The following is a 23,131-nucleotide window of genomic DNA, read 5'->3' as shown; positions in this document are numbered from 1 at the left end:
AAGCAGTTTCTATTAATTGACTTTTGGGGAACGGGTCCAACTGGTTCCGATTCCAACTAAGACCGGGTCCGACTGGTTCCAGAAATGTCCAGCCGGGTCTGGTTCGAGTCTGGTTCCCAAAATTTTCATCATTTGCCACCTCTAGTGCAGATCTGACCGGGCGCATTAATCTGCGCCACCGATACGCACATTCGGTTGGTTTGTGGTTCGGCGGGCGCTGAACAAACTTTCAACAGCCCGGTTTGCAGCTTCCATGGATTAGGCTCTGCGTAGATGTGCTTAATTTAACTTCGTCGAACTCGGGAAATGTGAGAGTGGGTCAATGCGCTGAATTTTGGCTCACTTTGGGTACGAGCTAATGGGATGCATGATGGCTCAAAACCCGTTTGCGAGGTCCATTGCCACATAAGAGGTGGATTGGATGCAATCATGAGAACGCATCGTAATTGCTACGGGCTAATGTTCTCGTAACACGAACGCAATCAGTGGTGCGACGGAGTCACTCTGAGGTCAGCAACGGTCAAATGCACGCTGCAAGGGCGATAGCTTAGATTTGAATGCATTCTAATTAGGTACGTATCTGTAATATTTACATATTTATTTGATGCTGTTAATAACCCTGGTATGGGGCCTGAATCCTACAAATAGTTTCGGTATTTTATCATAATCCATAAACAGATACTAAAATGTTAACCCGCGCCCTGCTGGGGGGGGGGGGGGGTGTTTGAACACCCCCCCTTGTGGTTTTTCGCGAATATCTCAAAAACGGCGGCGCTCCTTTGGTACACCTTATCATACATCAATTCTACACATGTTGTGAAAATTTCAGACCAAGGTCATTCAAGGTCAGGTCACCAGGTCACTTTAAGTGACCTCACCTCATAAAAAGTTTCAATGTCTGTCATAGCTACACCGAGTGACCGATCACTTTGAAACTTTCAGCGATTGCTAAGAGCAATAGCATGTACAAAATGTATATCTCAGAATTTTGATATCGATGACCTAAGGTCAGGTCAATTTTGCGACCTCCCCATTATAAGTCAATGGGAGAAAATTGAAATGCGCCTCTTTTGGACGAAAGACCACTCCCAAACACCGAATTACAAGTGTTTTAGACACACTGAACATGAAAATGGTGTCCGTGACCCTTGTTTATGCCCTGAGGTCATCTTAGGTTACGAATGGTATCTAACAGTTTTTCGCAAATAACTTTTGATAGAGGCATGCTAGAGCGATAAAAACGCCTTAGATGTGTTCAGCTCGACGATACGGATCGACTGATATGCAACATGACCCTTTCCGGTCAGGTCATGACCTTGACCTGGGGTCAAATTTTCAAGTTGACCTTTCAAGGTCAACTTATAGTTCATTTGATGCGTCTTGACGAGAGGAACACGATGCCGGTAAAAGTAAGCTCGTACAAGGCTTGGGTCAAAAGTTATTGCAGAAAAACTGTTTCCGAAAAAAATCGGCTATTTTTGCAGTTTTTGCCCCCTGCCGGCAAAACCATTGAAGTTAGGTCAAATCTGAGAGAATTATTCAGAAAGGGCGTTAATAGGGCTATCGAATGCGCTTTTCCGCGGCGCTGTAGCTCTATTGGTTCCCGAGTTATGCGTTGACTTCTTGGAAATTTTCGACATTCGACCTGGAAATCGGCGAAATTTTGCCTTCAATGACCTCTGGTGACCTGACCTTTGACCTGACCAAAAAATTGACCGAAGTGATTTCGTCATTATTTTCGACGCTCTTTCGAACGCCGCCTTCTGCGTATCGCTACGTGGCCCAGGAGACGAGTTACAAGGGGGGGGGGGTGTTCAAACACCCCCCCCCCCCAGCAGGGCGTGGAAATCCAGGACCCCCAGCCGGGCGCGGGTTAAAGTAAAACCCTCCCAATGATTTTAAGAAGGTGACGTTCATGCATATTTAGAATAAGCAATAATTACGGTATATTCATAGAAACGTGCCAAGAAAAGACCGCATTCGCTACCTACATGACGCGTCAGCGTCCAAAGCCTTCCGTCACATTGGCTTTGGAGCGTTACCGCGCCGCGCCGGCGGGTTCACCGTGCCTGCCGCTGGTATGTATGTAAGGACCTGGGCCGGGGCGGTGTAAGTACCTGTCACACCGTCAGTACCAGCTCGGCGCATAGGTGCACACTGCACACGCTGCCGCGGTGCCGTGTTAGCGACCCCGTCCCGCTGCACAGTGGCGACTGAGAACGTCCGACCAGCCCCGCTCGCCGGCGACACCGTTTAGCGGTGTGGCCGTCCGCCGCCCGACCCAGCACTCCCAGGCTGTGCGCGCGCGCAGCTAATCGCCTCTGCAAAGGCAGTTACGGGCCGTAAAATTACACAGAGTGGCAATTTGAGCTCATCAATGCAGGCTAATCACCGCGGAATGGCGCCGCGGCCCCCGGCCCCGGCCCGGCCCGGCCCGGCCCGGCCGCCGGGCGCCCCTTGTGACAGCTATGATGTGTTTGCGATTTATCGCCGCCAAAATGCCCGGCGCGCCCGAGGGCCGCGTGTCGTGACAGCTCGCGCGACCGGCAGTCGCCACGTGCTGATGCACCCCTCGAGACGGTGCACACTGGATCGCAAATAGGGAGATACAGTTTATGTGTTACAGTTTAGTGCGCGAAATCCGTTAGTTGGCAACCCAACTAGTTACGTTGCAAACTACCTGACCGGCCAGGTAGTTTGCAATTTCACTAGTTATTAGAATGCAAACTACCTAGGTATGTTGCAATGAAACTAGTTATGCTACGAAATAGACGGTTCGATGGCAATCATTAAGCTTCAATTCCAATGTTCAGCCGCGGGTTGTTTGAGCGAAGTTTTGTGATGGTCCCAAGATGGTCCCAAGGGTTGCGCTCAACGTTTCTATTGGTTTAACCCGCGCCGGGCCGGTGCCCGGCCAGGGGTGTTTGAATATCCCCTCTAACATGGCCCCTGAGCCAGGTAGCGACTCGCGGTGAGCGGCATCTGAAAGAGCGTCGAAGATCATGAAGGAAGCACTCGGTCATTTCTCAGGCCAGTTCGAAAGGCGAGTGTACGAATGTCATCACAGGTAAAATTTTGCCAATGTCAGCAGTCAGCATTGTTTCAGATTCAACCTTTGAAGTGACCCGGAAAATGACCGAGTGCTTCCTTGATGATCTGACGCTCTTTCGGATGCTGCTCATCGCGTGTGTGTCGCTACCTGGCTCAGGAGCCAAGTTAGAGGGGGTGTTAATAACCCTGCCCCTAGTAAGTACTTACTGCCAAACAAATGATTATCTTTAATGAGAAGTGGAGCTCGCAGGAGAGAGTCGGTCACCAATGGTCGGACGAAGTGAGACAGCGGCCACGGCCACAACATCAGACTCCAGTCGCCGCGGCGGCGCGCTCCCAGAATTGAATGCCGAGGAGACGACGACCGCCCTCCCAGACCCGTTCGGGCCGGGGGACGGTATTGGGGCCGGGCCGGGTCGGAGCCGCGCTGCACTCTGAACGACCAAACTTGGCGGCCGCTCTCCGAATTCTGCCAGCCATACACGGAGCCCCCCGTTGAGTAGCGCCGTTAGATTCCCGATATTTATCCATTGAATTTTATCCTTTCCAACCACTTTTCCACCAATTCGGAATTCTTTCGGAAGTGCTTCTCATATAGAGCGCTGTATGTATAGTCAACTACAGAATGATACGGCGTTTTTGCGTTTTTTTTTTAATTTGCGGTTTGCGGCGGGCGGGCGTTTGTTTATTTTTTGCGACCTTTGCGTTGGCGTTTCGGGCGTGCGTTTTGCGCGTTTTGCGGTGTTTGCGTTTTGCGGCGGGCGGGCGTTTTTCACAATTCAAAGTTCAAACCTTCGGGCCACAGCGCTCCTCGAAAAGCGCTGCCCTCGAGTATAGTCAACTACAGAATGATATTCCACTCCTCAGAAGCTATCAGTTGACCGGAGCGCTAAGTTGTGCCGTTTATCACGCAATTAATCGTATCGATTGTAAGCATTGGGACAAAGCTATAATTTGTGAACTCAGCCTGTGTGATGCGGCACAGCCTACCACTCCAGGCAAATAATTGTCTGAAAAGTGGAACATCATTCTGTAGTCGACAATACAATATTGTACATACATAGATTGTTGGTAATTGGACTTCGCACTTTCATTAAAACTTGCACATTCCGTTGCCCACGAAATAGCAGACGTTTTCGGCTCGTTGTAGCCTAAATGAAGGTTAATTCATCTTCAGCTGAGCATATCCATCCAAATATGAACACTCTGAATGAATTCAAGCTGAATGAATGGCTTGAATGAACACTCTGTCAAATGCATAGTTAAATTGTCAAAATGGCGATGCCTATCAACTACATGTATGATATGAACCAGCACCTACTGGCTCTGGACATTCCTTGACAAATGCCGAAAAGTGAGATGCTATCTTGTTAATAATTTTGTCTTCTTTCTCTTGTTATATCTTCTTGACTTCTGCTATCTTTTTCTTACGATGCTATCTGCTATCGTACGCAAATCATGTTCCCAAAAGACTGATTAAAGGTAACCACATTGAACCAAATGGCAAAAACAGGTTCTGGAACTGGACCATGCTCGGCAAAATTTACTATTATTCACTAGGGTTGATGCAACTAATCTTTGGGGAGTACAAACCCTTTAGACCGGCCCGCACGAATGAATTCGGCCAAATTCATTTCCCCGAAGTTATGCTTCACATGCACATGTGTTTTTGCATTATTAAAATAGGGTTTGTTGGAGAATCGAATGTAATTCGAATTGCGGCACCAGCGCTATGTAATTACCGCCGGCCCCTGCGGTCTGCAGGAGCCGGTATGTGGGTATAATTTCGGTATAATTTCGGTATAATTTCGGTCCAGAAGTGCACTGCGGTCCCACGATGCCGACGGGCAATGGGCGGTCCGCCGCTAGCGGACCAGTGGCTGACGACAAATCGCTCTGCCAGGCAGTACCTTCAACGGTCACCCGAAAATTCAGCCACCCCAATTAGGCAATTTGCACGTGTGTAGTGGCTGTTTCTAAGCGGGCTCACAATTCGTGCATGAATCTATACGTGCAATGTGCAGCCCCTTGTGCATATTATCTATTAAAACGAGCATTAGTCACAATTCGAACTTGAGGTTGTATGTACTCGTAAGTATGCTAGATATCCCTTCGTTTATTCCATGGACGTCCATTTCTGAAGCTAATTGGTAGGGCTTTTTTTGTTTAATCTTATGGTACCAGGGGCATTTTTACCATGCACCGCAAATGCTGATTTTATTGATAGGTAAGACTCGGACCCTTCCAATCCAATACAAAGCAATACCCATGCATAACCGGAGGTTTGTTGTCAATAGTTAAAACACTATTCTTTAGAATTGTGTTTTTCTATTGAAAAACAAATCTGAGTTCCCTGACAACTTGGCAAAAGCTGCCTGAGATCAGTATACCGACAGGCGACACCCATGTAACGACACCTGTAGGACGTAGGTGTATACCGCCGAGTGAATAGGTATATCTCAGGCAGCTTTTGCCAAATTGTCAGGGAACTCAGATTTGTTTTTTTTAATAGAAAAACACAATTTTAACGAATCGTGCTTTAACTATTGACAACAAGCCTTCGTTTTTTTTTTAAGACATGATGTGGAGATGAATTGTGAATTAAAATGAAATCGGACTTACTCCACAAGAGTTCGTTGGGTCGGAGCTTTCGAATTGTATTACAATTCTTCGTCAGCGAGAGTCGTATCGGATGTTAAGATCGAATCGAAGGTACAGTGCGGATCGAACAAAATATGGGTCGGACAGGAGGGTCTCTGAGGCAACTAGTTGGTCTTGAAATAAACATACAAACACTGGGAAAACACGTGAATAATAACAGGATGCACACTTACTAGAAAAAGCCTGTAAAATGGGTATAAAACACACTAGTAAAATATCTAATACAAAAATATAGGCAGGTAAGTAAAAATACAGTTAATGACATGAAAAAATTGCATAGATTAGGTGCAAACAGTACCTAAAGCAGAGATAAAGCTTTACAAAAACACGAATAGTAAACTAGACTAAGATATAAAATATCAAAATGATAAATTCTATAAATGAACTTTTTAACGGCAGAAACGGCGAATAATGGGAAGCCACCTGTCTTGCAGCAGGGCACCAGAGTTGCGGTTCACATTCGCGTCATTGGGTGACACTAGGACGGCTTCCCGCCGTCCCACGGTACGAATGTAGGCCGATTCGAGAAGGAGTCTCATCTGGTGGTGGCAGGCACGGTTCAGGATTTTGGCGTCGTCGAAGGCCGGCGTGCAGTCCCGGTGCGTGCTGAACGCTGAAGCGTTGGCTCTGGAGCGGACCGAGCCAGCCCAGCTCTCTCGGTGCTCGCGGACTCTGGTTCCAAGTTCTCGGTCCGTTTCTCCGATGTAGACGACCGGGTCACCTTCTACCCGGCAGGAGCACTCGATGCAGTAGATGACATTGCTCTCCTGCTGCTTGGGTAGACGGTGCTTGGCTTGGCTACAGAGGAGGGTCCCGATGGTCTGCGACGGCTTCGACACGAGCTGAATGCCGATCTTGTTGGCTTCTCGCTTCAGTTGGTAGAAGCAGGGACCAGCGAACGGAACCGAGAGCCGGACGGGTGCAGGCAGCGGGCTGGGGTTCGGTGGCGACGGCAGAGCCCTGGCCTTCAGCTGGAGGTCCTTTTCTGTTCTTCTTAGGATCGGGTTGATGAACGAGAGAGGGTAGCCGTGTCGGTGGAATTTCTTGCGTATAAAATCAAGTTCTTGCAGGCGGTCTTTGACGGAGGAGCAGTAGCGGATGGCACGTAAGCAGTCAGATCTGATGGCTGATCTCAGATAGCGCGTCTCTGTATAGGAGTTGAAGGCCGGTACTTGGTTAGTGGTGCATGCCTTCCGGTAGACATTTGTAGTGAACTTGTTGTCCTGTCTTGTGATCATGATGTCTAGGTAGGGCAGTCGTCGATTTTCTTCGATCTCAGTAGTGACTTTGATGTTCTGGTCCTTGTTGTTGAGCAACTCCACCCATGCATTGAGGATGGTGTCGCTGCCTTCGAAGAGGACCAAGTAGTCATCAGCATATCTGCAGAATGAATAAATTCTCCCTCCACAGTTGGCTGCCAGTAGTTCCAAGTCACGTTCCCAGTGTCCCATGTACAAGTCCGCGACAACTGGTGAGTAACTTTTACCCATGGCTAGGCCAGCAGTCTGCCTAAACCATCTCTCTCGGTCGCCGTCCTGGACGACAGCATGGCAGTTCTTGATGGAGATGCAGAGAAGGTCAGCCACTGCATCTGGCCTCAGGCAGGTTACGTCAGAGAGGGCGTCTTGGTTTTCATTCAGCATGGTTCGAATGAGAGAGATGGCCGACTGGGTAGGTATAGATGGGAACATGGCCTCCACATCCAGCGAGATGAGGCGGCAGCTGTTGGTGGCGTGACCCATGCTCTGCAGCAGATCCAGGACTTCCATCGGAGAACTGATGGAGTGTGGAGGCCGTGGGAGAACTTTTAGACAGGCTGTCAGATGTTTTGTGAGCTCGTAGTCAACACCCCGGTGAGCTGGGCAGATCGGCCGGAGTTTCAGGTTAGAAATCCAGCTGAGTCGCTCTTCTTCAGTGGATGGTGGATTCGGGTACTTGTGGGTCTTGACCAGGCCATAGAATGGACCGCTCCGACCATGTGTTTTAGAGAGACGGCGATAGAGTTTGTAGCCCTCCGGGTCTTCCTCTTTGAGCGTTCTGTCTCTTCTTTTTCCACGGGTGGCTGGTCCAGCCAGTGCGGTGAGGAGGTGGTCGTTGAACTTGCCGGCAAAGGCTTCGGCTGGGTCGGTAGCCACTTCTTCGTAGACTGGTGTCTGTAGAGAACGTAGAAGGGCAGCTGTGTAATCCTTCTTGTCAATCACTACCAAAGCCTTGGCTTTGTCGGCTGGGATAATGACCTTGGTGTCATCTCTGGCCAGTGACTTCAAACCTTCAGTGATAGGCTTTGACGGCTTGGGCTGGGGTCTGCTGCTCGTGCGCGCCAAGGCACGAGCAGCAGGAATGTCAATCCCATATGACATTCCTACGTCACTGCAAGGATTCGAAGCTCATTCCTCGTGGCCTGAGGCTCTACATCAAGCCTTCCACCGAACGTGAAGCCAAGTGGAAGAAAAAGGCAGAGGAAGATCGACTTCGTCTTACTTTTGATGAAGCAAGATCGGAAATTTTCCGAACCAAAGCCCGCCTCCAAGGCATCAAAGCCAGCCTACTGCGCCGTGGTGCTTCTGAGACCGCGATGACTCTTCTAGAAAGCAAGGCTCAGAACATCTACAACCACTCACTGAATACTAGTGACGCAACCAAGGCCAAGAAGTTCCACAGTCTTCTATCGGAGAATGGAGGACTAACATTCAGGAACAAACAGCCAAGGCAGCCCGCTACAGAGGTCACTACTGTCATCAACCTTACCAACCGCTCACTCTCCAAAGAAGAGGATAACGTCCTTCGGCTCGGATCCAAGTTTGCTGTAGCTCCGCCCAAGCCACCTGTGCTAGAGCTTGCATTGAAAAGTCAGTTGGCATCTGAAATCGCCACCAAACAAGCGGATCGGCTCGGTGTCACCGGGGACAACATCACGACCTTCTTGAACAAGGCTGAGACCATTCTGGCGCGCACGAGCAGCAGACCCCAGCCCAAGCCGTCAAAGCCTATCACTGAAGGTTTGAAGTCACTGGCCAGAGATGACACCAAGGTCATTATCCCAGCCGACAAAGCCAAGGCTTTGGTAGTGATTGACAAGAAGGATTACACAGCTGCCCTTCTACGTTCTCTACAGACACCAGTCTACGAAGAAGTGGCTACCGACCCAGCCGAAGCCTTTGCCGGCAAGTTCAACGACCACCTCCTCACCGCACTGGCTGGACCAGCCACCCGTGGAAAAAGAAGAGACAGAACGCTCAAAGAGGAAGACCCGGAGGGCTACAAACTCTATCGCCGTCTCTCTAAAACACATGGTCGGAGCGGTCCATTCTATGGCCTGGTCAAGACCCACAAGTACCCGAATCCACCATCCACTGAAGAAGAGCGACTCAGCTGGATTTCTAACCTGAAACTCCGGCCGATCTGCCCAGCTCACCGGGGTGTTGACTACGAGCTCACAAAACATCTGACAGCCTGTCTAAAAGTTCTCCCACGGCCTCCACACTCCATCAGTTCTCCGATGGAAGTCCTGGATCTGCTGCAGAGCATGGGTCACGCCACCAACAGCTGCCGCCTCATCTCGCTGGATGTGGAGGCCATGTTCCCATCTATACCTACCCAGTCGGCCATCTCTCTCATTCGAACCATGCTGAATGAAAACCAAGACGCCCTCTCTGACGTAACCTGCCTGAGGCCAGATGCAGTGGCTGACCTTCTCTGCATCTCCATCAAGAACTGCCATGCTGTCGTCCAGGACGGCGACCGAGAGAGATGGTTTAGGCAGACTGCTGGCCTAGCCATGGGTAAAAGTTACTCACCAGTTGTCGCGGACTTGTACATGGGACACTGGGAACGTGACTTGGAACTACTGGCAGCCAACTGTGGAGGGAGAATTTATTCATTCTGCAGATATGCTGATGACTACTTGGTCCTCTTCGAAGGCAGCGACACCATCCTCAATGCATGGGTGGAGTTGCTCAACAACAAGGACCAGAACATCAAAGTCACTACTGAGATCGAAGAAAATCGACGACTGCCCTACCTAGACATCATGATCACAAGACAGGACAACAAGTTCACTACAAATGTCTACCGGAAGGCATGCACCACTAACCAAGTACCGGCCTTCAACTCCTATACAGAGACGCGCTATCTGAGATTAGCCATCAGATCTGACTGCTTACGTGCCATCCGCTACTGCTCCTCCGTCAAAGACCGCCTGCAAGAACTTGATTTTATACGCAAGAAATTCCACCGACACGGCTACCCTCTCTCGTTCATCAACCCGATCCTAAGAAGAACAGAAAAGGACCTCCAGCTGAAGGCCAGGGCTCTGCCGTCGCCACCGAACCCCAGCCCGCTGCCTGCACCCGTCCGGCTCTCGGTTCCGTTCGCTGGTCCCTGCTTCTACCAACTGAAGCGAGAAGCCAACAAGATCGGCATTCAGCTCGTGTCGAAGCCGTCGCAGACCATCGGGACCCTCCTCTGTAGCCAAGCCAAGCACCGTCTACCCAAGCAGCAGGAGAGCAATGTCATCTACTGCATCGAGTGCTCCTGCCGGGTAGAAGGTGACCCGGTCGTCTACATCGGAGAAACGGACCGAGAACTTGGAACCAGAGTCCGCGAGCACCGAGAGAGCTGGGCTGGCTCGGTCCGCTCCAGAGCCAACGCTTCAGCGTTCAGCACGCACCGGGACTGCACGCCGGCCTTCGACGACGCCAAAATCCTGAACCGTGCCTGCCACCACCAGATGAGACCTCCTTCTCGAATCGGCCTACATTCGTACCGTGGGACGGCGGGAAGCCGTCCTAGTGTCACCCAATGACGCGAATGTGAACCGCAACTCTGGTGCCCTGCTGCAAGACAGGTGGCTTCCCATTATTCGCCGTTTCTGCCGTTAAAAAGTTCATTTATAGAATTTATCATTTTGATATTTTATATCTTAGTCTAGTTTACTATTCGTGTTTTTGTAAAGCTTTATCTCTGCTTTAGGTACTGTTTGCACCTAATCTATGCAATTTTTTACATGTCATTAACTGTATTTTTACTTACCTGCCTATATTTTTGTATTAGATATTTTACTAGTGTGTTTTATACCCATTTTACAGGCTTTTTCTAGTAAGTGTGCATCCTGTTATTATTCACGTGTTTTCCCAGTGCTTGTATGTTTATTTCAAGACCAACTAGTTGCCTCAGAGACCCTCCTGTCCGACCCATATTTTGTTCGATCCGCACTGTACCTTCGATTCGATCTTAACATCCGATACGACTCTCGCTGACGAAGAATTGTAATACAATTCGAAAGCTCCGACCCAACGAACTCTTGTGGAGTAAGTCCGATTTCATTTTAACAAGCCTTCGGTTATTTTGTGGAGTGATATGTTTGTGGTTTTTCATATAGCAATGTTTTGGACATTGACGAAAGATTTTAGTCAGTAGACTATTTATGCATAATAAAATACGCAATACACATGCACTATAGCAATGACTTTCCAACAGTTTATCCGAGGGCAAGCATTTTTTTTTCAAATGACTGCGTTTCCACAGCCTAAGTGTTCGGCCCATGGCTACTAGCGTGTCAAATGATGAAGGGAAGTGTTATGCCTACATACTGACTAAAACGGGTCCGAATATAAAAAAGAGAAGACGTGTGCCACCCGCGTCTCGGAGCTGCGTCCTCGCCGCGCCCGGCCGGCAGTCCGGCGTGTGGCTACTCTGGCCCATGTGCACGGTGCAGAGTGCAGAGTGCAGCAGGTAACGGAGCCGGCAGCGCCAAATTGGACCGACTGCAGCCGCCCTCGGCGCCTATAGAAAGCAAACATGGCTAATGGCCTGCATGCCGGATGATGGATGCCGGCGGTCATGCACGCCAGTGTCGGCCGGGCGGCCCAGGCCAGTGCAGTTTTCACGGGCTGTTCACAGGCCAATTGGCATACCGCCGAGTCAAAGCACAGAGACGATGGACGTCCGCTCAAAGCCAACTCATGCATTCAGTAGATTGCATCCAAATTGTTTACTATTTATTGCATAACGTGTCTCATGTTGATCGTATTTAAAAGGTACATCAGCAACCGCACTTCTAGAAACAATTCGCTCAGTAAAACATTGAGCTTTTTTGTCTGACATGCTATTACAGGGGCTCCGCCACGGTTTTGGGATGGGGGGGGGGGGGTCCGACCAAAAACACAAAACCTCGCTGGCGGATCCAAGGTGGGGATTTTTGGGCTAATTCACTCACCCCCACCCCTACCCCCCACCCCAACCCCCACCCCACCCCCCCTGCAGCTCCCGAAATCGATGAAAAATTGCCGTTTTTCTAGAGTTCAAAGGAAACTTAACAATTCTATCGGGAGGATTTAGCTTTATGAACCGAAAAAAACAAGGTTCAGTTTGCAAGAGGAGTCGAAAACCGAGAAGCGGAGCTCAATGACACCGACATGGCGGCCTCTCAAATCAACGTTCTTAAGGAAAGGAGGCCGCTGTTGCGCGCTCCAAGGGCGGTGTTAGCCATCAGACAGCGCATAAGGCTCTCAGACAAGTATGGTGCTCGAAAGATCGGCTTACCCCCCCCCCCCACACACACACATAGGTACACACTATCGGGTGATCTCACATGGAAAGAGGGTTCTCAGATCGATTTGAAGCTCTTTTGGGGCGGGTGTTGTGTCTAGGAGGTGTCCTGCAAGCTGGACCCCTCTCACGAAATTATTGCCAAATTTTTGGCCCCCCCTTAAGATCTCGAGAACCACGCAACCTAGCGACAAGCGGCAAACGGTGTTGGATAGCCCAATTAGGGAACTACCTTGTGACCCAATTTTATTGACCTAGGTCAAACCGATGACGTCACAGGTCAGGTCAAAGGTCCAATTTTCACCGTTTACAGCCATTTCAAGAAATGCGTTGTAAAATCGAGGTAAAATGCATTTCATTGAAAATCATCGATGGGGAAATGTTCTTCAAACACATATTTTGCTATTTGAGGTCACTGATACCAGGTCAGGTCACAGAGGTCAGGTCACTGGGGGGTCACAATATGAAAGTGTCGTGTGATGCATGTTTTATGGTCCATTTTACATGACAAATGCGATTATGTGGGTCAGGCAGCCTTTGGGGCCAGCTTAGGTCACGTTTTGGTCAAGGTCAGGTCAAGGTCAGGTCAAGGTCAGGTCAAGGTCAGGTCAAATTAGGTCAAATTTCAAAGTTGATATTTTTGCATTTTGCATAAAATGGGTATGGAATCGATGCAGCTCGTCACGGGGAGTTCAACGGTGGTCTTTGTTTTGCTGTACGTGGTCTAGAATCGCTAAAAATTGAGTTCAAAAATTTGACGTCATCATTTTTGAACAGATTTTTCGCTATAACTTGGTCAAAAAACGAGATATTGATCTGAAGTTTGGTATGTATATAGAAGAGCGCAGGGACTATCACATATATTCCGGATTTTGTTTTATTTTTTAAAGTTTTTTCAAAAAAAATCAATTTTTTGAATTTTTTAGGGTCAAAAACCCAAAATTTTGAAAATCTGAGATAGCAGTTTTGTAGCGCCGCTTGTTGTCTACTAAACCATATAAAGAACTTTGAAATTGCATCATAACTGTAGATTTGGTGAGCGTTTAAAGATTGCATGTTTTTTGCTCATTTTTGCTCGAACATGACCTCAGTTTGACCTCAATAACTCCTGACCTAGGGTGACCTAAGACTTGAAATTTTGTGTGAAGGTGTCAAATTGATGCCCGGGAAGGTACTGAAAATTTGGCGGCGCTGTGCGCCGCCGTTTTTTTGCTATTCAGGAAAAACCACAGAGGGGGCCAAAATGCCCCCCCCAACGGGGCGAGGGTCCTAGCAATCTTAAACGCATTCATAGTAATAACAAAATGGTAGAATAATGACACTCCCATAAATATAGGTCGGCGATTGTTGAGCACTTCGTGTGTCACAACATCTTCGTGTTTCCCTACATTTCTAGATCTTAAATTCCTTAGCCTTGCGACCATCAACACATTCTAATTAAATTATTCAACTCATTCTGTGAATGATTTAGTCATTCTAACGCAAAACAAGGTTACAGGTATTCGGAATATTTGGGGGGGGGGTACTGTATGTACCCCCCATGGGAATTATTGAGGGTGTCCGGACCCCCGCGTACCCTCCTGTGGCGGAACCCCTGCATGCTAATACACAACCTAACAGATGCTTACTACCATTTAAGAGCTGTTCATAAACATGAGTCGTCGATATGGCTTATAACGTGTATGACAGAGAGATAAAAATTTGTTTTACGATAACTGGAGCGTGTTTCATCTTGGTGTGGATGTGGTGCGTGGGTGGCGTGCCTTATTTACGAGTAGGTATGTTGGTATGTACTCACCTTGTTTTTTGCTTTGTTTTGTTTCGTTTATTGTTTGTTTTGTTTGTTTTGTTTTGTTTTGTTTTGTTTTGTTTTGTTTTGTTTTGTTTTGTTTTGTTTTGTTTTGTTTTGTTTTGTATAATAATAATATAAGAATAACCAATAACCTCATAATTTAAATCAGAGATAGGAGCCAAAAAGTTATATTTAAATTGAAATTTAATATTAATAACTATTAAATTGAAATATTAAGTTGAAAAAACGTATATGTTTTTTTTTTTGTAATTATCGCTGACGAAGCTCCAGGAGCGAAATATTCGATAACTTAAAATATAACTTTTTGGCTCCTATCTCTGATTTATATTATGAGGTTACTGGTTATTCTTATATTATTATTATTCATCATGAGCCTCAAGCAGAGTTTCAGCTTTTTAAGTTGTTTTGTTTTGTCTTGTTTTGTTTTGTATTGTTTTGTTTGTTTTGTTTTGTTTTGTTTTGTTTTGTTTTGTTTTGTTTTGCTTTGCTTTGTTTTGTTTTGTTTTGTTTTGTCTTGTCTTGTCTTGTTTTGTTTTGTTTTGTTTTGTTTTGTTTTGTTTTGTTTTGTTTTGTTTTGTTTTGTTTTGTTTTGTTTTGTTTTGTTTTGTTTTGTTTTGTTTTTGTTTTGTTTTGTTTTGTTTCGATAGGCGTTATCACAAGTGTATTCGCGGCCATTGGGGCGACGTAAGAAAAGAAGAAACCAACTGGCCCCAAGAACTTTAAATTATCAGTTAGCATGCACCCTTTCCTTGATGTGTAGAGAATTTACCATTATTTGTTACAGAAAATTACATTTAAAATCTTCCATTTATGCTTTTTTCATCGTTTGCACAATATGTTCTTTTACTAAGCTAGAAACACTAATTAGAAATAGTTCCCGCATCATCAAGAACAATAGGGAAGGCTTGAAGTGAATAAAATAATTTAAACGGTTTTGTAATCTATGTGAAGGCACTTCTAAAATTGCCTGTAGAAATATTGAAGCAAAAGTTCAACTTTTTCACAAGACGGATGTTATTTAAACCTATTTAACTTGTGACAACTCAGCCGGTATTTCGTCGCCTACAGCCCAGCTTTCCCTAGTGACCGATAGAAGCGCTGCTATCGATGTCCGCCCGTTCCGCCTAACGTTGTTTTGTTGATTAGTTAATTTTTAACATGAATATTGAATGCTATAATTTTTTCCTTTCTGATCCGTGTTCAACCCCCAATTCCCGAATCCGGCCCGCCCAGATCCGTTGTTTTTTCCAAATTTGGGATCCAATCGTATCCGGTCCTGGATAACGGATTTATCCTGCCCATAAAGTGCTCTACGACCAGCCCCCCCCCCCCCAGTACTCACTGCAGCCTGCGGTGGGTGTGCTCTAGTGGTGTCAATTTCATAAAATGTATGTCCAATGTCCGTCCAATGTCCAATACTTACGTCGACTGTCCGTCCAAAAATGTCCAAGCTAGCCATTTATCCAAAGATGTCCGACATCTACGCAATAGTTTACACTCAACACCGTTATTTAACTTTGCTTTTAATGTATCGTTACCAGCTCAAAGTGTTAATCATATCGAAAGCTGAGCTTTCTAATAGGCAATCAATGGTAAACACGATTACTTTATTAAAATGTTGAGGTGTAGCAAGCGATTGTCCAAAGTTGTCCAAAGCCTGCTGTCATTGTCCAACCGAATTCCGAATTGGACATTGGACAAAATCGGAATTCCGAAGATTTAAGTTCCGATTGACACCTCTAGTGTGCTCCCTGGGGAGCAGCGGAGCCGCTCCAAGGGAGCAGCCCGCATGAGATAAAGGTGCTTGTCCAGCCCGGATCGAGGGTTGCGGCGTGGAGGAGAATGACTTGAACATCCTGAAGATGGAAACGACGGACGGGTGTGCTCACTGCTCAATTTCTTCGTGTTATGCATGTCTATGGATGTCAGTGCCTTCTTGCCTCGGTCTCGGCGTTCGGGGATTGGGATTTCTGAATGGGGGCACTCTAATGGCCGCCCCACACTGGAACTGGCATGCGGGTTGCGGGTTTTTTGGGTTTTCGGGTTTCCTCAAAATTAAATAATACAATCTATGCTGAGTGATCCACACTACCATCTAGCAAGCGAGTCTGCATGTTCTTAGCTTGCGAGCCACCTTGGATCGCATTCCAAAAGTTGATTTTGAGTCAACTTTCGATTTTCCTCGCTGCGAGGTCTGCGAGTTCTGCGAGGTTTGCGGGTTTTTCGTTGGAGTCGAATTTTGGTTCGTTACGCTGGTATTGCGACTATATGTAATCTGAAGGTGTATCGGCTTCACTGCAATCATGAAGATACCATGAGGGAACGGTCTAATCACTCTATAAATCAGTATCATGCCAGCAAACTCAAAACCCGCAAACTCGCAACCCGCATGCGAGGTCCAGTGTGGGGCAGCCTTTAGAGGTATGAATCCATGTCCGAGCTTGCCATTGCTTGATCTCACCCATCAACCAAGCAGGCTTAACTGTTCAAACGCTGGCTCAGATATATAAGGTACTATTTCAATTACAATTTCTAAGGTACAAATTCTTCCGCCACTTTCGCATTACTAAACAAGAGGCACCCAACTGGGCATCCAACTCAACTCTGTAGTGTACATTGATTTTACCAACTTAGCACTTTTTTCCTATCGCTGGAGGTGAAGCAGGTACACGTACGAGTATGTACTCGTTCGTACTACGCGCCTACCTATCGTAATAAATATCTTTGTTTGGAGGAGATTGTACTCATCTTCCCCGGCAAAATAAGTTATTATATAACGTTGAGGATCACTGATCTTGAAAACTTTGCCGTCGCAATACTTTCCAGATTGACAAGATCATAGCGATTCGTTATATGAGACTGTAAAGTCATATTTTAACCCAGGTATATTAGTGATAATAAATCGTTAAGCGGACTGACTGGGTGTAAAGAAGTTATTTTCCCTGTACTTTTTTGAATTGGTTTTTGAATTGGTTTTTTGAATCGCATTGCCCCTTTGAAGACCTGTCAATAAAGGTCGAAGTACAGGGGAAAATAACTTCTTTACACCCAGAGTCAGTCCACTTAACGATTTATTATCAAGATCATAGCGGTCATAAGTGTTTAGCTGCCCGGCGTCTGGTGTCCCTGTCCGTTTCAGTGGCTTTGGGCTGTCTGGTGTCTCCTGTCCTGGCTTCAGTGGTTTCAGCTGTCCTGTCCTGGTTTCAGTGGTTTCAGCTGCCCGGTGTCTGAGTGTCTCGTCTCGCTCCTCTGTTGCAGTGTGAGCTCGGAGAGAGGTTTTAGCGCCGCGCCTCGCTGGCGGTGGCCGCCGCTCTACTCGGGCGCCGCTCTACGCCGATGTCCGTGCAGGGGCGCAGCGCCGGGCCGCCGCTCTACTCGGGCTCAGCGCAGGGCCGCCGCTCTACTCGGGCGCAGCGCAGGGCCGCCGCTCTACTCGGGCTCAGCGCCTGCCGCCGATGTCCCTGCAGGGGCTCAGCGCCGGGCCAGGTGAGGGGGCCGACCGGACCAGACACGCCCCCCCCCCCCCGCTCAGTGGAGGACGGAGGTGGACACACAGTTGGTGCCGGCCGCCTTTCCCGGGGGTGCCGCCTTTCCCGGGGATGCCGCGCTCCCACCGGTCGTGGTCCGCTCCCACCGGTCAGTGGAGGTAGACTTCAATAAGTGGACGCCTCCCCTGGTCAGGGGCCGTTCCTACCGGTCAGTGGAGGTAGACTACAGTAAGTGGGCGCCTCCCCTGGTCAGGGGCCGCTCCACCAGTCAGGGGGCCGTTCCACCGCTCAGTGGAGGTAGACTACAGTAGGTGGGCGCACCCCCTGGTCAGGGGCCGCTCCACCAGTCAGGGGGCCGTTCCACCGCTCAGTGGAGGTATACTACAGTAGGTGGGCGCCTCCCCTGGAGTGGTCAGGGGCTGCTCCACCAGTCAGGGGGCCGTTCCACCGGTTAGTGGGCGTTCGCCGGTCAGTCAGACGCTCCATCGCACAACCTTTGTGAAAAAGGTGCACGCCCCACTCTGTTCACAATAGCCGTTTTCACGACGGGCTGTAAGGCAAATGCACCTAATTTGACCAAATCTGCACCAAACCTCTTTTACTATAAATATCTTGGTGTCATGATTTGAATTTATTTCAGTGTTTTAATCGAAAATAATGTCATTCACAAAGTATTTTAAACTACAAATGCTCCTTGCACAAGCACTAAGAAGACTGAAAATAATTTGTCTGATAATTTGAAATATGAGGTTTATAAGCATCTGTGCAGCCCAAACTGATAACTTTTAAGAAACACGCTGAACCTAAGTTGACCAAATCTGTACCAAACTCTGCGCCTAATCTGCACCAAATGGCTGTCGTGAAAACCGTCAATGTCATATCCGCCCTGCCGCTGTGTGTGCACTGTGCATGTATGATACGACTCATGAGTCATGACAGTCACGGATTGTATAATTGTTCAGCTTTTAGATATTGACGAACATATTCATATCCTTTCAGAAGAGCGGTACCTATTTGACTCAGCCGGAAGTGTTTGGTCGTCCGCACAAGTGTGGTGGGAAGATGTGCAGCAGCTCGGAGGAGCTCGCCGGCTCGGTGGTGCGCTGAGGACGCTGGACGCAGGATGGAGACGGGCTGCGGCAGGGCGGGCTGCTGAGGACGCAGGACGGAGACGGGCTGCGGCAGGGCGGGCTGCTGAGGACGCCGGACGGAGACGGGCTGCGGCAGGGCGGGCTGCTGAGGACGCTGGACGCCGGCCGGAGACGGGCTGCGGCAGGGCGGGCTGCTGAGGACGCTGGACAGAGACGGGCTGCGGCAGGGCGGGCCGCTGAGGACGCTGGACGGAGACGGGCTGCGGCAGGGCGGGCCGCTGAGGACGCCGGCCGCCGGACGGCCGCTGAGTGCTGCGGACGCTGCGGAGAGGGCGCTGGGGACGCCGTGACCGGGCCGGCGCGGCCATCTGTGATAGTGCCGACCGAAACCCGCCGCGCCGGGCCTCCGCTCACAGCAGCGGGCCGCGGGCCGCCCGCGATCAGCTGCATCAGCGCTGAGCAGTCGGCAGCCAGCGGGTGTGTTATAATGTGTCCATCCATAATAACATGCGCTCGTCGAACAGACCATGGTGCTCAATTTCGCCTAGCGTGGCCGTCATGTCGGTAGCCTGCTCAGTGCTCAGCAGTACATGGGACGCCGCACTCTGCACCGTACTATGAGTGGTTGAGGCTAACCGTATTTGCGAGCTCTCGACGAGAGGGTTTTGGAAAGGCTAGCTACTGTATGTATTGGGTAATATATCAATTAGAAATAACGAAGGCCTTCGGATGCTGTGCTCGGTGTTTTCTTCGTAGACGTCATTTCAGGGGAGTCTGAAAATATTTTGCAATCTATAAACGTTCTCATTCTATTATTTCTTTACCAAATGTCCCACGCTCAATGCAATACACTGCATCAACTACATATTTACATACTACCTTTTTGTTATCCTGGCAAATCTCAATATGTCAATAACCCAAGGCGTGTTAAGTTAACATCTCACTAACCCATGATGTGTTAATGTCAATTTAACCCTCGCCAGGCGAGGGCCTTTTTCATAATACGGACGGCGAGAGGGGTTGGTACGACCCCCTCGGCGATTGGCTCCTATGGCACTAAGAAACGCCAAATTTACAGGATAGGTGGGCCTATAAGAGATCTCACCCTCGTGAAAATTTGGTGACTCTAAGCCAATATTTAGGGTGGTTTGGACTTTGGAGGGTATAAGTACAAAAACTTCGTAAAAACATGTCAAAAGGGTTTCGCTTATAACTTAATATCTAGTGAAGATAAAGCAAACATAAAAGCACCAGTGAACTAAGCACGTCTGTAGGCATCGAATGATATACTTTGCTACCAATTTAAGTGAACTTTTGAATCTTTTTTCAAAATTAAGTGAACTTAAAATAATTAATTGAGTTTACGTCAATCAAAATGCTTCATATTGCATATCATTCGAATTACCTGATCACAAGGAACACAATGACACCATTTTTGAAGCTCTAGCCTCATTGTGTGCCAAGTTATTAGCAAAAACGTAGTTTGACCTTAGTTGACCTCAGTTGACCCGACCCAAGCATTCCTTCAGCTTGCAAACACCAACTAGATGTAAATCAAGGTAGTATAATACAAAAACGTTAAAAAAGAGTACAAATCTCTCATCAGTCATCTTTACACCTTCGGGCAAATTTCCTTAAAATTTGTGATGACCTCTAGATGACCTCAGGTCAACCAAATTTAAAAAAAACTGGAGTGCATTTGATGAACCTCGGTGGGCTAAGCATATACCCTGCAAGTTTGAATCAAATCAATGAAGAACTCCAGTTTCCATGAACAAAAAAGTGCATTTTTAGAGCTATTTTGACAATGTACCGGTTACGGTTTTTGTAACCTTGTGACCTGACCTCGGGTCACTGGAACCTAAAACTGCCAGGTCAAGTAACAAATAAATTTCCCAAGTTATATATGAAATTTGGTAGCGCTACGTGCCATAGCACTCACGCTATCAACGAAAAACTCTGGCATCCAGTTGCCGCTGAACTAGTCCAATTTTCCCCTGACCTTGTATTGGTTTTTGTGACCTGGTGACCTGACCTGAAAAGACTGAAACCTGAAATTTTCAGGATAGGTGCCAAAAAGTTTCCGGCCAGAGAGTAGTTAAATTTGGTGGCGCTATGCGCCTCCGTTTTAACCCTCGCCCGCACATGGGGGGGGGGGGGTGGTTGCCACCCCCCAGGTAGTCTTTCTGCTCTGCACTCAACATTTTTAGAGCTAGAAGGCTGATTTTCGTATAGTTGCTCCTCTATCCTTTCTTGATGTCCACTGAAAATTTCAAGTTTCTGTGATTTTTGTTTCGGAGATATGACCTTGTTTTTCAGGTCATGTCATGACCCAAATGGCCAATTCTCAACATCTTGCGCTGGCTATGGGCCTTGTGAGCTTTTGACACCTTGATTTCGGCCTTTTTTTGCCAGTCTTACCTCCCAACTATCATGGAACATGTTGTTTGACGATGTACAGATGTCAAGGTCAAGGTCAAGGTCAACCTAGGTCATCTAAGATAATTGCGTTTTAGGTAAGCGGAAATTACTTTTTGTCAAGTTTTTTTACTACATTTTTGGTAAAAGCTTCTCAGATCATGATTTCATGTAATATGGACACAAAAATAATCGGTGCACACATAAGTATACACACAGACACACACAGACATACAAACACATATTATTGACCTTGACCTAACTTGACCTGACATGACCTCAGCAGCAAAAATCTGGTCGGGTAGTGTGACAAAGAGGTTCTAGCTGGCTTGGCACCAGAAAACAGCATCGTCATCGGTATATGGTAAGCAGCGCACTTGATATCCAATGTTGACCCAAAATAGCAACATTTTTTAGTTTGACCTGACCTGGAAGATCAATGACTGACCTGAGAAGGTAAAACTGGGTATCATTGGATTTGTCTCTTCCCAAAGAATCTTTTTGGTCTTTACCGCTAAGCTCTATCTCCAACAGGAACGAAATGGCGCGGGGGGGGGGGTGGTGGCAACCACCCCATGTGCGTTCTAGGATGGGAAAATGGCATGTGCGGGCGAGGGTTAAAGTTATCTGTGAAAAATCTTAGGGGGTTGCATCAACCTCCCTCGCCGGGCGAGGGTTAACGTGCCTTGGCGCCGGGGCTGACATTGGCCAGGATAACACGCAAGCAAGTAATTTTTTACAGTATGTGCTAATTGATGGATTGTGCTGGTTATTCAAACCATTGGTAGTGAGCACCATATTTTCAGCTGTGTTTTGAATTGCGTAATGATATAAGTGTTTCCCGCAAAGGTAGGGGAGACCGGGGCTATTGTTGGTAAGAAGGCATTGTTTCAAGTCCACAAACGACAAAACAGTGCAATTCAAATCTTTATATCTATATTTCGCAGACGTTTCAACGACAAGGCGTCTTCGTCAGTGCAAATGAAATGAAACTTAGTACATATGTTTAATTAATTAGCATATTCGATAGCATATTCAATAGGATATTCGACAAATATTCGATAAATTACTATTCGTATTCGTTCAATCGTTCACATCGTTCACGATTGAATGAATACGAATAGTATACCTAATTTATCGAATATTTGTCGAATATCCTATTGAATATGCTATCGAATATGCTAATTAATCAAACATATGTACTAAGTTTCATTTCATTTGCACTGACGAAGACGCCTTGTCGTTGAAACGTCTGCGAAATATAGATATAAAGATTTGAATTGCACTGTTTTGTCGTTTGTGGACTTGAAGACCGGGGCTAGTTGGTGCCAGGGGTAGGGTAGACCGGGGCAAGTCGCCCCGCCGAGGTAAAACGCCTCACCGATGTTTCTCGGAACTGGCAGGGTTCTGGGGAAACATCATTCACATAATATATAAAAATCAAAACGTCTGTACGTATGTATGTATGTATGTATGTATGTATGTAACGCGTCAGTCACGCTTGGCGGGCTATTGCTCCGGAACGGTGCGGGCTACGGGGGTGGAATTTTGGACATAAGTCGGACGCGTGCATCTGTTTGTCGTATCAACTTTTCGAGGGGGTGCGTGCGGCGGTTTGCACGTGGCGGGCGCATCTTTGCGGGATTTTGGGCCGCGGCCGGCGCCGAGCAGAGAGCACGCGCCTTAGGCTCAGTTTCTTCGCTGCAAAACTGAGGGAAATCAGAGCCGGCAGGTCACTGACCTTTGGCAATGAATACCGGAACAGAGCACCGCCGGCCAGGAGTAGACGCCAAATTTATTCTGGCCATAACTCGGCCGCTACTGGGCCGATTTTAATGAAAATTCACATATATAAAAATCAAAACGTCTGTACGTATGTATGTATGTATGTATGTATGTATGTAACGCGTCAGTCACGCTTGGCGGGCTATTGCTCCGGAACGGTGCGGGCTACGGGGGTGAAATTTTTGCGCCGAGTCGGACGCGTGCATCTGTTTGTTGTATTAAATTTTGGTGGGGGTGGGTTCGGTGGTTTGCACGTGGCGGGCGAATCTTTGCGG

At 47.7% G+C, this 23,131-nt stretch overlaps 1 protein-coding gene across 1 annotated transcript in view; it reads left to right on the top strand.

Moving 5' to 3' along the window:
* Positions 1-17,477, top strand: part of LOC122393842 (homeobox protein PKNOX2-like) — a 41,941-nt gene extending 24,464 nt beyond the window's left edge. The window contains exon 5 of the mRNA XM_043390254.1: positions 17,333-17,477. Coding sequence (XP_043246189.1) covers positions 17,333-17,356 — 24 coding nt within the window. The 3' untranslated portion in view covers positions 17,357-17,477. The remainder of the gene's footprint in view (positions 1-17,332) is intronic.
* Positions 17,478-23,131: the final 5,654 nt, after the last annotated feature.

This window comes from Amphibalanus amphitrite, unplaced genomic scaffold (genome assembly GCF_019059575.1).
Source record: "Amphibalanus amphitrite isolate SeventyFive unplaced genomic scaffold, NRLGWU_Aamphi_draft 000557F_arrow, whole genome shotgun sequence".
Classification (NCBI taxonomy): domain Eukaryota; kingdom Metazoa; phylum Arthropoda; class Thecostraca; order Balanomorpha; family Balanidae; genus Amphibalanus; species Amphibalanus amphitrite.
This window is presented reverse-complemented; position numbering and strand designations above follow the sequence as displayed.